Source organism: Littorina saxatilis, linkage group LG13 (genome assembly GCF_037325665.1).
Source record: "Littorina saxatilis isolate snail1 linkage group LG13, US_GU_Lsax_2.0, whole genome shotgun sequence".
Taxonomy (NCBI): domain Eukaryota; kingdom Metazoa; phylum Mollusca; class Gastropoda; order Littorinimorpha; family Littorinidae; genus Littorina; species Littorina saxatilis.
Window position 1 is genome coordinate 15698937 of NC_090257.1, and position 15000 is coordinate 15713936.

At 42.1% G+C, this 15000-nt stretch overlaps 1 protein-coding gene across 1 annotated transcript in view; it reads right to left on the reverse strand.

Annotated features, from left to right (window-relative positions):
* The window catches only part of LOC138983703 (uncharacterized), a 107024-nt gene that overhangs the window by 25947 nt on the left and 66077 nt on the right, over positions 1-15000 (reverse strand). The window contains exon 2 of the mRNA XM_070357012.1: positions 10076-10203. Within this exon, the coding sequence (XP_070213113.1) occupies positions 10076-10203 (128 nt within the window). The remainder of the gene's footprint in view (positions 1-10075; positions 10204-15000) is intronic.

Genomic DNA, 15000 nt, shown 5'->3' on the forward strand with positions numbered 1-15000 from the left:
AAAATTTTTTTTTAAAGTAGGCTGAGAACAAAAAAGAATAAAATCGAGTCTGACTCGGTTTTGTATGACCGCCTGGGTTCTCTAACAAACAAAGGAATTAGTTTGACACGACCTCTTTACATGATATACCCACGTGTAAATGTATGGTTTAGTTATGACATGGGTGGTATCTCTCACGTATTTAGGATAAAACATCTTCTGAAAGAAAAGAGAAGCATCTACTCTGTGGATATACATTCCGCCCGGGAAATTGGAAGAATAATTCTCTTCAGTTAAACAGCAGTCTCTAAATTTAAAAGCGCAACAACACACAACGTGAACAGAACTTCCAAAGAAGCTTCACACTAGTTCAACATGGTTTGTTTTCTCTTTTTCCCCCAGGCCAATTCAGTATGCAACTACCCTGTGGACATTCTACTGTCCCACCAGGGAAAACTGGAACAATGAATCCCTGCCGTTAGCGACATTCTACCAAGTTAAAAAAGCAACTACACACAAACTTCACAATACAAGACAAAAGAGGCCTCACGAGACACCAACTTAAAAAAAATTCTTTAATCTTTCTTGGTCACTCCAGTATTCAACACTCCCTGGTAGAAGGTCATCTTCCCTGTGGACATACTGCATCCGGCCCGGGTAACCTGGAAGAACGAATCACTTATTGTCACCAACTCACGTCAAATTTGTCTCTCACAGACAATTGCCCGGCCTGGCGACCAAACAAACAGAAGCGCAGGGCAACCAAATTGCAGCGGTGGTGAAAAGGTTAACCGACAAGTCCCCCACCCCACAAAGAGTTAAGGGGAGGATTCAATCCCTTTCCCGTCTTCGGTAATTGGGAGGAAAATCTCTTGTCAAAACAGTGAGTGGGGAAATGTAATAACAAATCTGCTCTCCATCGTCGTCTAGTTTGCTTCGATGTCCGTTGCGTTGGTGTTGCGTCATTTAATGCAAGTTGCTGGTGCCAACAAGTCTCGATCTCTGTCTCTGACTCTCTCTACTGAGTCTTCTCTCTATGTCTGTCTGCTTGTCTGTCTGTCTGTCTATCTGTCTGTCTGTCTGTCTGTCTGTCTGTCTGTCTGTCTGTCTCTCTCTCTCTCTCTCTCTCTCTCTCTCTCTCTCTCTTATCTCTTAGACTTGGGCCACAACCCTCGGAAATAAAAAATGTGTCTTGTCTTTTCCTGTCATTTAATTACAGAGCAACGTTCCTGTTCCTCCTTTCGCCATGGCAGTAACTGGTCTAACTATCTCTGGCTCTGGCTGTCTGTCTGTCTGTCTGTCTGTCTGCCTGTTTCTCTGTCTGTCTCTCTCTCTGTCTCTGTCTCTCTCTGTCTCTCTCTCTCCCCCCCCCCCTCTCTCGCCTGTCTGTCTATACAATTGTCTTAACTTTTCTGCTCATTTATTTTCCCCTTACTTCTTGCTTTAACTTCCTTCCGTCTACACTGCTACCCCCATTTTCCATCGGCAGTCTTGGTCCTTGGTCCACGAATGTCACGTGACACACAAACAATCAGACTATGACCTGCACACACTGAGTATGCACGCTACCAGTACTATTTCAATGACCTTGACAATTCATAACCTCGGTAGCAGTGACAGTCCTCATTCCAATCACATTTAATATACATGATGTTCTGACAGGGGGGAACTGGCCGCTGTCCGAACTATTTTATTGTGATTAGCGGACATTAATGAATTCATTTACGGCTCTGGTAAGAGCTCTGGTGGATCGCGTGAGAGATTATGGGATTACTGAAACATCTCTCTCAGATGACAGATATAATGAGAATTATGGGCGTGCTTCACTGACTTAGATACACGCTATAGCTTTGCAACCTGGGAAATAAGCAAATGTGGGCGATTCTGGACATAACTACCTGGTGGTGAATGCGAAATCCTTGTCACTGGTGTTATTGGTGGTGTCGCGTTGCCACTGACAACGGCGCAACGCCCCCACTGAGCCACCACACAAACAAACCGGAAAACCCTGCCGTCCATTTCAAGTCGAAAACGCAGCACGTCCACTGTTGGACGTGACCGTAAACACAGCTCTACGCTCAAGTCGGTGCACCGTGACTTGCAGGACCGCTGTGAATCGCCAGGCGTAACACACACACACACACACGCACACACACACACGCACGCGCACACGCATGCACGCACGCAAGCACGCATGCACGCACGCACACACAAACACACACACACACATACACAAACAAACGCACGCACGCACGCGCGCGCGCACGAACGCAGGCACGCATGCGCACACACACACACACACACACACACTCACACACACATACACACTCACACACAAAACAAACAAACAAGCAAACAGAACCGCTGCCTCTTCCGTTCGATGTTTCTTCAGCGCACAATTTTGACAAAGGTAGTTGCCGTTTCAACTTTTGCAACGATGATAAATCGCCAAGTGGACGAAATCCTTTAGTGCACAGAGGTGGAGGTTTTTCTTGGAGCCAACCTATTATATTTCCGCAACATGATCTATGTGGAATTATACCGGCGTGGGTAGAGTTTCCGGATTTGCTGTCAATGTTGTCGTTTTAGCAAGGCCACGGTTGAGAATGCCGTGACGATTCTGTGTAGGTAGAGCAGACAATTGCTCATCGATTTGCTTTATAAAGACACCTCCCTTCTCGTTTAAACCACGTTGCAAATCACCGTTGAACTTTACAAGCATTTGCATAAAATACGAGCATCCGTCCAGGTAGACATTTTCTTAAAATGAGAATGCATTCATGAATTTCGTAACTGACACTCATGTCATTCTTCGGGATTAACAATATTATTCTGCAAACAAACAAAAATCCAAGTTTGTACAGAAAGAGGCAGGTTGAAGACGTCTGGAGTCGAGGTCTTGTCGATTTCGCAAATGAAAGAGGTTACGCACAATGTTACGAACACGTAAAGCCTACGTATTTCGTAGCTCCGCAAATCCGTAACTCGGTGGTCACTACGCATAATTAGTCGTTTGTGGAGCAACGTATGACGTTAGGGCCGGACCTAAACGTGCAACGTGTTCGTTTTTCGTCGTGTTGCGGTCTTGTATGGCCAACATCACGGGGAAAAGCGGGCACGTTTAGGCGTTAGATGATGACGGTTAACGAAGAGAAGATTCTCTCTTGATTGAATGTTGTAAAACCCTAAAACATAAGCTCAGTGTCCTAAATCAACTCTCTCCGTGAACAGTCCGTTATGTAGTTATGTCCCTTGAACGTGAATATCGCGGGTTTTTTTCTTTCTTGTATGCAGGAGTTAAAATACAAAACATAAAGGTTGATTCTTTAGGGAATTTAGTTTTAACAGCACCGTTGAAATATCTTCAGAAATAGTTGTAAATAGCCTTGATTCTTCGACACGCGTGTTCTACGCACAGACTTACGACAGGGGAGTAGCTGCCGTAGCGCTACGCTGAACGTTGCAAACTTCGTACGCATCATGACCAGCATGTTTTGAGGTTACGCTGTTCGTGGACTCTGGGCATAAGCTTAAAGCCGCTAAGCATTCGTCAAGACCTCGGCCCCTGGCATGTGCCTAAGAGAAAGGATTCTCTTATAAGGAGAGCTGCCAACCCATGTAAATACTGAAGTGTAGCAATTTAGAAATTCAAGTGTAGCATTTGGTGTTTTAATTAAATGTAACGTACATTGTCTTATATTCAACCGCACATCAATGTTATGAACAAACATTTTTTCTGACCCATATTTTGACTGCAGACAAAAAGTGAGAAGCAGAAATGAGTACCAGGACTCACAACAAAGAGGGACACTGTTGCTTGCATACTATTGTTTGTCTAAGCGTTTGCTTGGCGTAACAGTGTATTAATTCGCGGTTCAACGTAGCATGTTGAAAGCTTAGCAGCCTGGCCAGATTTGTGGTGACTGGCGAAATGGTTTACACCGAAAGGAAGGTATTTTAAACTGTGATTAGCTAATGCAGTTCTTTTCAACGAGATTCATACAAGGTGGAAGCTGCGTGTGTATTGTTCTGTGTAAAAGTGTTCGTGCTGAAGTCTCCTGCTTGGGCACGCCGCCCACGTAGCTGTCATTACAAGCTCGTAACAGAATGAAAACCTCTTTCGGCGGAGCAGACGACAGCAATGAATGAGAACAAAACTAAACCTTACACCACGCTCATGAGATTAATGAAGATGAACATTCTACGTTCAATGCCTTCATTTCTTCTCCATTATGTTTTGGTTTACGTCTTCATTCTAACTAAATTCAGTGAACTGCTTTGCCCCGGTTGACGATTAATTCAACACATAAACGAGTACTTACCAAGTTGAAGTTTTGGTAGAATTCCATGATTGCAGTTTACCGGAACGGCATCATAGTCAAGCAATTCGGTGTTATAGATTTAACATTGTACTCACCAGTGTGGGAAAATACTTTAACTTATTTCCCTTAAAAACACACTATAAAAAATTGTTTATAAAATAGCTAAAATTGTGCAGCTTCAGGGGGGCAAAGCCACCCAGACCCCCCTTTACCCCACCTACCGACCCCTGGACTCCAGGTTATAACCCCACCCCCCCCCCCCCCCCTCTAGCTTAACTGCTCCGCCCCTGAAGACCTTCCCTCCACTTGGTCGCAAAGCAAAATTGAAGAAGCTGACTACTTGCTGTGGTTAGTTGTATTTTTGTTTTGATGATTTCATTTGTTTAAACCCACAAGTTTTTTTTACAAAATAAATTCACACAAAAAAGCCCAACAGTTTACAGAGTTGATTTTTGGCATGTGACCAAGTGGAGGGTATCTTATCCAATTTTAAAAACACGAGCAGATCTGAGATTGTGAGCCGAACTGTTTAAAGAAAACATGCCTCTGCATGACTTTAATCGTTTTCGTGTGTCGCCCTCTCAAAGTGAACTCGAGACAATCTCTCACTTCAAGGGGTTTAACTCCCACGCACTTCAAGTTCAAGGACAGATTTTGACTTCCTCTTGGCTTTGACGTCAGCATGTGTTCTTGGCCGTGATTGGTTACTTTAGACACGTGACTTTGGTGACTGTGGAGTGGCTGAGTCAATGTGGATAAGGCTTATCTTATCGATATAAGCACCTTGACGTCAGAAGAGACATCGATCGATCTGTCAGTTAACCATCAAGTCCGATTAATCCATACGTTGTGGATACATAGAGAAAACTACAAAGCTTGGTGTATGTATGATGCCAGCTTTACACGAGTTCTTTAAATATGGAAATGCGAGAAAAAGGTTTTTTTTAACCTCGAATTAACCTGGTTTCACGCAGAAAGCCATGTCGAATTTTGTTAATCTGTACTTTTGTGCCACGCTGGCTTTTACCCCAAACTTATTACAAACAGCTCCGTCGGATTGAATCAAGTCACTTTCAAACATCAAACCATTTTCACTCCACTTGTCAATCCCTAATCCGCATTGAAAAGTACTGCGAAGTAGGTCGCCTTTGTTGACATTATGACCGTTTACTTTGAACACAATCTCAATTAACTTTTCTTCTTCTTCTTCTGCGTTCGATGAACTTTGAAAATAATGTGTTCGGTTATAAACAAAATCAGTTGCCCCAGAAAGCAAAAAGAAAGAAAGAAAAAGATGTTCCATCCCGCCTTGCGCTGTTGTCTGAAGTTGAGTCTTCTTGAATCTTTCTTCCAAAGAAAAATCTCTGATGTCAAAAGCGACATAACTTGTGCCACGTGTAAGCTCAGTACAAAGTGTTTGAAGAATGACGTTTGTCTCGGTAACTTCGTCATTTGAGCAGTGGAGAGTAACATCTAAGTCACCACCAGGCTATGCATGTGTCGGGGTTATAGTCTGACCCCTTGAACTCATTTACATGTTATACACACGTGTGAAGATAACATATTTTTTACATGCGCGTCTCTTCCGTGTATTGCCAGGTTTGATACATGCCAAATATTAAATAAATGTAATTTATTCGCTTAGCTGATTCATTTATGAAAGATACTATCTTTAGTTTTCTTTTTTCTTTCTTTTTGGCTTACTTTTCAAAGACTACGAGTACAATGAGGATAGCTAAATCTGCTAGTTGTAAAATTGCATGTTTTAATGTTTTAGTTGGCTCTATAAATCTCTTGAAGACCCCATATCTTTTTATTTGCATTTATGCACACTAACTCCAAACTATGCAAGCTTTGCAACTCTTAGCAGTACCGCCACCTCTGGCTTTACCAGCCCATTTCTTTATCTGAATATATACTTGATTTGTTTTTCAATCCACAGACGCTGGCGTGAAGAACAAAAAGGTCACTCACACTGTTGTGATCAGACAGTAAACCTTTTTCCTCGCTCTTTCGAACACTGGAGACATCTGTTGGTAATGAGAATTATAGACACCCACATTTCTGGTCTTTTCACAGAGCTTGTAATTTCGGCTTCCGGAGGATGTATGCACGAGGAGGTACCCAAATGGGTGCAACCAAAGCATCGGGTTGGATTGGTTGAAGTATCAAACAAATCTCAAGTTCAATCAATCCGAACCAGCGCCTGGTTCCCACTCATTTGGGCTCTTCCTCGTGCACAACACCGTTGGAGTCTAAATTTCCGTCTGGTATACAACGCATCTTGGTTAGTTATCCAATAGGTCTCCTGAACCAAGACGAAGCAGCCAATCCCAGCGTGCAACACGCGACGTTGTGCAACCGGCTTCCGGTGTCGGCTAGAGATCATTATGGTCTGGGACCCCGGGACGAAAAGTTAACGAGGGGTAAACGAGAGCGAGAAAGCGAATACGAAGTTTGTTTAATTTACATCCCAGACAATTGATTTCTCATTTGTGACCGCCCGTAGAGCTGTTACACTTTCAATTTGTTGGTCGGATCTTCTACCGGTGAAGTGACGCGCGGAACACAACTGGGCAGAGTTCAAGATGAAAATACTGTTGATAGCTCGGTGTGACCTTTGGTGTGATTTCAGTGCCAAATGTCGCAACGTGCACAACGCATGGGAGAAAGGGCAGGGGGGGGGGGGGGGAAGAAAACAAGAAAGAAAGAGGATAAGTAAGCATGTAAGTTATTAAGTCAGGAAGAAACAGACAAAGAATTAAAGAATTAAAGAAAGGAAGAGAGAAAGAAAGAAAGACTGAAAAAAAGGACGGAAAGAAGGAAGGAAAATGAAAATGAAAGACAAAAACAAATAGGAAGAAAGAAAGGGCATAAGAAGTCAAGAAAGTAACAAAGTTAAACAGAAAGAAAGTTAAAAACCAAGAAGAAAGAAACAAATAAAGGTTAAAAGAAAGAAAGAAAAAAAAAATGACAAAATAAAGACGGGCAAAAAGGATTTAGTAGTGGCATTTTCGTGGGTTGCATTTTTTGGGGTCACCATGTACGAGACTGGATTGTTTCAATAAAATCAGTTTCAGCGCTCGTCTGTGAAAACTATACAATGGTGGTATGCGTTAATAATAATAACCTTGAATGTTGATCGAGAAAGTGTTTACTTCTGTTCAACAGATATATTTTCCTTGACATGGTTTTTATTTATTTATTTATATGGGAGATTTATATAGCGCTTGACGTTCTCTAAGCGCTTTACATATTAATTTCTGCCGTGTGAGATGGAATTTTTTACACAATATATCACGCATTCACATCGGCCAGTAAATCTCAAGCCATTACGGCGAATATTTACTTTTCACAGCCTATTATTCCAAGTCACACGGGTATTTGGTGGACATTTTATTTTTTATCTATGCCTATACAATTTTGCCAGGAAAGACCCTTTTTTCAATCGTGGGATCTTTAACGTGCACACCCCAATGTAGTGTACACAACGACCGAACATTATGGGCCCAAGACTAATTATTATCGATATTAATTTACTCCCCAAACTTTGTGATCTCCTACCGCCTCTATTGTGTCGTTGCCAATTAATATGGAATGAGGATTATTCCGTATGTTTTTTCTTCTTCTCTTTTGCCATGTTATAATTGTAAGAGAGAGAGAGAGAGAGAGAGAGAGAGAGAGAGAGAGAGAGAGAGAGAGAGAGAGAGAGAGAGACAGAGACAGAAACAGAGACAGAGACAGAGAGAACTCAACTGAACAGAACTGAACTGAGCTTAAATAGGATTAATATTTAGGGTTGGGCCTTTACTTACAATCTGTCCTTGACAAGAACACACACACACACACACACACACACACACACATACACACACACACACACACACACACACACACACACACACACACACACACACACACACACACACACACACACTAAAGGAAGCAAAGTTTAAATGCAAACACTAGTATACATACGTTTCAGATGATGATGATGACAGACACACAGACACACAGACAAACAGAGAGGAACGGGACTAATTATTATCGATATTTACTCCCCAAACTTTGTGATCTCCTACCGCCCCTATTATGTCGTTGCCAATTAATATGGAATGAGGATTATTCCGTATGTTTTTTCTTCTTCTCTTTTGCCATGTTATAATTGTAAGAGAGAGAGAGAGAGAGAGAGAGAGAGAGAGAGAGAGAGAGAGAGAGAGAGAGAGAGAGAGAGAGAGAGAGAGAGAGAGAGAGAGAGAGAGAGAGAGAGAGAGAGAGAGAGAGAGAGAGAGAAACAGACAGACAGAGACAGAGACAGAGACAGAGAGAACTCAACTGAACAGAACTGAACTGAGCTTAAACAAGGATTAATATTCAGGGTTGGGCCTTTACTTACAATCTGTCCTTGACAAGAACACACACACACACACACACACACACACACACACACACACACACACACACACACACACACACTAAAGGAAGCAAAGTTTAAATACAAACACTAGTATACATACGTTTCAGATGATGATGATCACAGACACACAGACACACAGACAAACAGAGAGGAACGGGATTTTTGGCTCCACGTAAGTGTAGCCTATGCGATGATAAACTTTGTCTGTCTGTGCGTGCGTATGTATGTGTGTATGTCTGTGGTAGAAACTTTAACATTTCCGAGTCTATGGATTACGTCAGTCTCGGTCAAAAGTGTTCGACGTGTGTGATAGAAACTATTTGAAGACGTCACATTATGACGTAAGAGGGTTAGACGTCACGCAAAGGAATTACTGAAAGTCTCGGTCATTGTTATTGTGAGCGGGCCGAGACTTCTTGGCAGATCCAGGGTCTCGCTTTCTTGCATAGTTTCACCTATGCTTACTGTGTGTGTGTGTGTGTGTGTGTGTGTGTGTGTGTGTGTGTGTGTGTGTGTGTGTGTGTGTGTGTGTGTGTGTGTGTGTGTGTGTGTATGTGTGACGGAGTGATTGAGTTTGTGTTACTGTTTGTCGATTTCTTACGTGAGCCTTGAAGGCTTCGCCTCTTGTTAAAACTCTACTTTTACTGAAAGTACAAGTTGTGAGAAAAGCTTGGGTGTTATACCTCCTTCGGTATCCGATATTGTCTAATACAAACAAAAATATAAAAGAAAACATGTTTTTCTTTCTCTTAGCTTACCCTTTCGACTAATACAACTCGCTCCATCGTTAGATATATCAACAGAAAAAGGTTCATTCGTTGGATTCAAACTTATATGTCTTATATTAGTTCACTTGGACTCAAATCTATGTTTCTCTGAGTATTTGATGTTTTACTTACCTACTCTTCCGATTGAAAGTACTCGTTTGATATATATCAAAGGAATAAATGCAATTCGTTTGCTTCAAACCTCCACATCACATTTCATGTTTTTCGTTTATTTAATTTAAATCTAAATATCTCTTAGTATTTGATGTTATACGTAATTTTAAACTTGCTCTTTCGATTGAAGTTATTCGTCCCAATGTTAGATTTACCACACGAGAAAATCCATTGTCTTCATTCAGTCCTATGTCTCTCTGATTTCTTTATCTGAGTCCAACCGATGTGTCTGAAACTGATAATAATCGTTCCAGCGTTGGACATATCAAACGAGAACTGTTTGTTCACTTGATTCAATCTGTGTCCCTCTTCTTCATTCATTCGATTGAAGATTGGCACACAAAAAGATAACAAGAGACCTAGATTCTGAAGGGTGAAGTAGGACGTGTTCAAAGAGATAACATTCATGTACTCACCGCAGACCGTCCGACACCCGGAAGCTTGCATTACAGGCTTTTCCTTCCGGACATGCGCAGCGCTCCTCCGGTCTTTGAGTCAACGACACCGAAGAACACACAGCGCTTGGTTTGCTGCAAGTTGGCAGCTGAAACAAATGATACAAATGAGATTATGATTAGTTGTCTATGCAACTTTCAAGAACATCGCAGTTTTGGATTGTGGTTTTCTGCAGGTTGGCAGCTAACATACGTGAAGAAAATGTTATTAGTTATTTCTCTAACTTTCAACGGCATTAACAAATCCGAAAACAAATGCAGACAGCTGTAGTTCGAAACTTAAGATTTAAGTACAAGAACTTTGTTGTTTAGTTTGTGGAGCGCAACATGATTGTCAAAACGGAGCATTCACACTTGAGTCTGCGTATTTGTTATGCACATGTTTTGTTTTGTCTATAAATAAACCGACATTTTTTTTTAAAGAACACTGCAAATCTAGGTTGCTGTGTAGGCACAAACTGGAGCTGGAAGCAACTATTCCATTTTCCCACCCGAGATGCAACATGAGCTGTATTGACATAATACATACAAATTGTATCCATTTTCCCACCTGAGCTGTGTTGACCTGGAAGAGGGGAAGGGCAGTTAGTGCAGAGAAAAGGAACAAGTCATGCCAAGGGAGACACAGATATTTTGAAGAATATCAAATACGCAGATCGAGGGTGCCGACTGCTCTCTTAATTCAGATGTAGTTGTTTTTGACATATTGTTACCTTAATGATGTACGATACCGATACATGCGCAGCCTGGCGAGGACATGACCATTTTTGTTCTACTGCTGCTATAATAAAGTCACCGAGACAGACTTTGTTCTTGAAATTCTGTGCCAGTTTCTAGGGAAACATGCAGAACAAGTGGGAGAATTCTTACGTGATGCCATAATTCGCATCATGACGTTTTGTTTCGCGTTTGAAGTCCGAAGTTTCAGTTTGGAAGAGAGGTTCAAGGAGAGACGTCTTGGTTTGTTGAGTCGGTGTCGTTTCTCATTAAACAAGACGGACTAGGGCAGCATTGCGAGTGTCCCTGAGCCTTCATGACATTTTCCACAAAGCACAAGGTAAACAGTCAGCATTCTAAGATTATGCATGATGATCTTCGGAGCCTCTCGGCCTATGTTTGTTCTACACATTTTAGGCCAGAGGCGTACGCAGCATTACAAAGTTTCATGCAGTTAAAAATCATTATCCGAGTAAATTATGAAAACATGGTTTCCCATCGTGTTTCTGAGAGACAATAATTCGCAAAGAAACGTTTATATCTTGAAACCTTATGCGCTGTGTCGCCATTGATGTCCCTCTGAGTTTTGTTTTGTTTGCATTGCAAAAACGTCTGACACTGCTAATTTGAGGCGCCTATCTTTAAACAAAATGTGTGAAGCAATCACGTCATCCTTGTAGCATTTGACTTCAAAATTAAAATGTGCGTCCCTTTTCTTTCTATGGGATAATACAAAAAGCTATCGAGAACAGTGTCCCAACATAACTTTGTCGGTCAGCAGTCTGCCATTTTGTTTATGGCCCTTGAACATAAAAAGACAGCTTACGGATTGAATCGAACTTTACTGTCAAAATTATCGCTGTTCACCACGATTTTGCCTCAGTTTCAGCACACTACTACGGTTCTCTCAGTCTCTAACGTTTGATACCTTGCAACAGCTTTCTTGAATTTGGGACACTGTTCAGTAAGTTTTAAGCATGTAAATATTTTGTTCCTGCATATTGCGATTACATAGTACAGTTGAAAACTAACCATGATTCATCGCGGTAAATCGAAACATTGATTGGGTCTCTAAGCTTAATGTTTACAATCGTCGTCCACGAAAACACGCATCCAAAAACCGCGATTGTTCCACTGATCACACAAACAGCCTGATAGGCTTTGATTTTGACAATCAACTTTTCACTTGAAGCTCCAAACCATGACAACTAGGAATTGTTACCCTGCCACACGGGATGGTTTTGTTTTCTTTTCTTTTTTAACACACACGCACACATACACACGCATACAAACAAACACACACGCACACACACACACGCATACAAACAAACACACACGCACACACACACACGCGTACAAACAAACACACACACAGACACACACATACACACGCACGCACACACACACACACATACACACACACACACACACACACACACCCACCCACACACCCACACACACACACACCCACACCCACACACACACCCCTACCCACCCACCCACCCACCCACCCACACACACACACACACACACACACACACACACCCACCCACCCACCCACACACACACACACACACCCACACACACACACACACACCCACACACCCATTTTAGGGTGTCTGAAGATCACGTCCATTTCACCGCTTGACATCGTCCTGACTTCCGACCCACAGGCTAATAACCAGTGACAGGACTGGACAGGGACCTCCAGTGGTCGCAGCACGTTAAATATTCACGTGCCTTTTCTCTTTCTTAAGTGTTTGGACTTCAAAAGGATTTAGATATAAAGAGAGGGGTGGGTGTTAAGATTGGTGTAGGATTTCGAGTCATTCACATGGATACAGTCAAAATGTGTGATCTACAGTTGCGAGGGACTTTTTTTTATCACGTTTATTATAGGAAAAGAAGGAAGGTTGCAAGCGAGGGAGGAAGTCGGGGGTTGGATAGTGGGGCGAGGGGGGGGGGGGGGGGCGGAGGCGGGGCCTGAAGAGTTTGTGAAGGCAGGCCGAAAACTGGTGTGATGTTCGGATTTTTGGACGTGGTCAATGTCAAACCTGTAAACTACAGTTATTATTATGGCGAGAATTCATTGGTGTAGACAACTCCGAGAGAAATCTGCAGACTGCAGTTGGGTTGGAGATTCTCTGCTGTTTTGCTACGAGAGGGACGTCGCAAAGAGGTAGGAAGGTGAAGGAGCGTTAACCTTTAACCTCATGCGATTCCTAACCCGTATTGCAATGCTACAACAGATGGATGAGCACAGGTAAAAAAAAAATTAAAAAGCGTTAATAGTTCCTATATCGTGTGTTATCTTTGGGTGTATATGAGACCCAAAACGTGTTACTGGCCAAATAGGCTCACTCTGTATTGCGACATGCGTCGCGACAACCAGCTGACATGTACAGTGTACGTACTATGCGTAACCAGTGTGAAGTGCATTTTTTCACACTCACAAAATCAGGATGTGGGAGGGCGGGTGAATGTGTGTGTGTGTGTGTGTGTTAGTGTGTATGTGGGTGTATGTGTGTGTGTGTGTGTGTGTGTGTGTGTGTGTGTGTGTGTGTGTGTATGTATGTGTGTGTGTTTGTTTGTGTGTATGTGTGTGTGTGTGTGTGTGTGTGTGGGTGTTATAGTGTGTGTGTGTGTGTATGTGTGTGTTAGTGTGTGTGTGTGTGCGCGTATGTGTGTGTATGTGTGTGTGTGTGTGTGTGTGTGTGCCTGTGTGTGTGTCTGTGTTAGAGTAAACGCTGTTTTTAAGTGTTTTTCCATCCAAACGGTACATACTACGTGCACGAAAACACTTTTTTCTAAGGAAATAAATAGTAAAAGTAACGATCAAACCGCTCAGGCGTCCAGACTGTCCTGACTTTTATTTTAATGTCCATGCATATTGCAAGCCTTAATCGGATCGAAATCTCTATGAGAAGAGATAACCCAAGCTCGTTCGCTCGCGCACTGTGGGTATTATCTCTCTTTAAAGCGGGCAACGAACTCGTTTCGAAATCCGCGTCCATTAGACAACATGCACAAGAACAAAGGGCGATTCATTCATTCTAACAAATATCGTGGAGACATTTTAATTCACGATTTCCACTCGCTGCAAACGAACAATTGTGGACACAAATGCCAGCAGACACCAGCTCGTAATGTTCCCAGAGTAGCACCATTGTTCGCGGAAAAGTCACGAATCGACGAGTACATCCTTGGCAAAGTCATCACTCATAACAGTAGCGTTGAGGAAGTCATTGCCAAACCTGTGTAGGGCAGCTGTAAATATTTTATTAGAACAATATTTGGCGTCGGACAGAGTAATCTTAAACACCATCAGTTTCTCTGGAAAAATCAATGACATTTTTAGGTTTCTTTCGCTTTTCATGATGACACACACACAAGGGTCTAGGATAGAAAGCCGCCTAGAATAGTGCACATGTCTTTGTGTTTCGGAATGGCTAATCATGTTTGTTTCCGAACAATTCCTGAACAATTAAGACAGACTTCTATGATGTCATAGTTGTTCATGAGTCCCATTATCAGTGAATAATGTTCCACACACAGACAAGTGCAGAGGAATACGTGTTTTGGAATGGCTAATATTGTTTGTTTCCGAACAATTCATTAACAATTAAGACAGACTTCTATGATGTCATAGTTGTTGATGAGTCCCATTATCAGTGAATAATGTTCCACACACAGACAGGTGCAGAGGAATACGTGTTTTGGAATGGCTAATCATGTTTGTTTCCGAACAATTCCTGAACAATTAAGACTGACTTCTATGATGTCATGGTTGTTTATGAGTCCCATTATCAGTACGTGTTTTGGAATGGCTAATATTGTTTGTTTCCGAACAATTCCTGAACAATTAAGACAGACTTCTATGATGTCATGGTTGTTGATGAGTCCCATTATCAGTGAATAATGTTCCACACACAGACAAGTGCAGAGGAATACGTGTTTTGGAATGGCTAATATTGTTTGTTTCCGAACAATTCATGAACAATTAAGACAGACTTCTATGATGTCATGGTTGTTGATGAGTCCCATTATCAGTGAATAATGTTCCACACACAGACTGGTTAGTGGCTTTTTACCGCCCTCGGGGTTAAAACACAATTTGACCTGTTATTGCATTGGTTGCATTGGTGTAAATATATTGTAAGAAAGTTAGA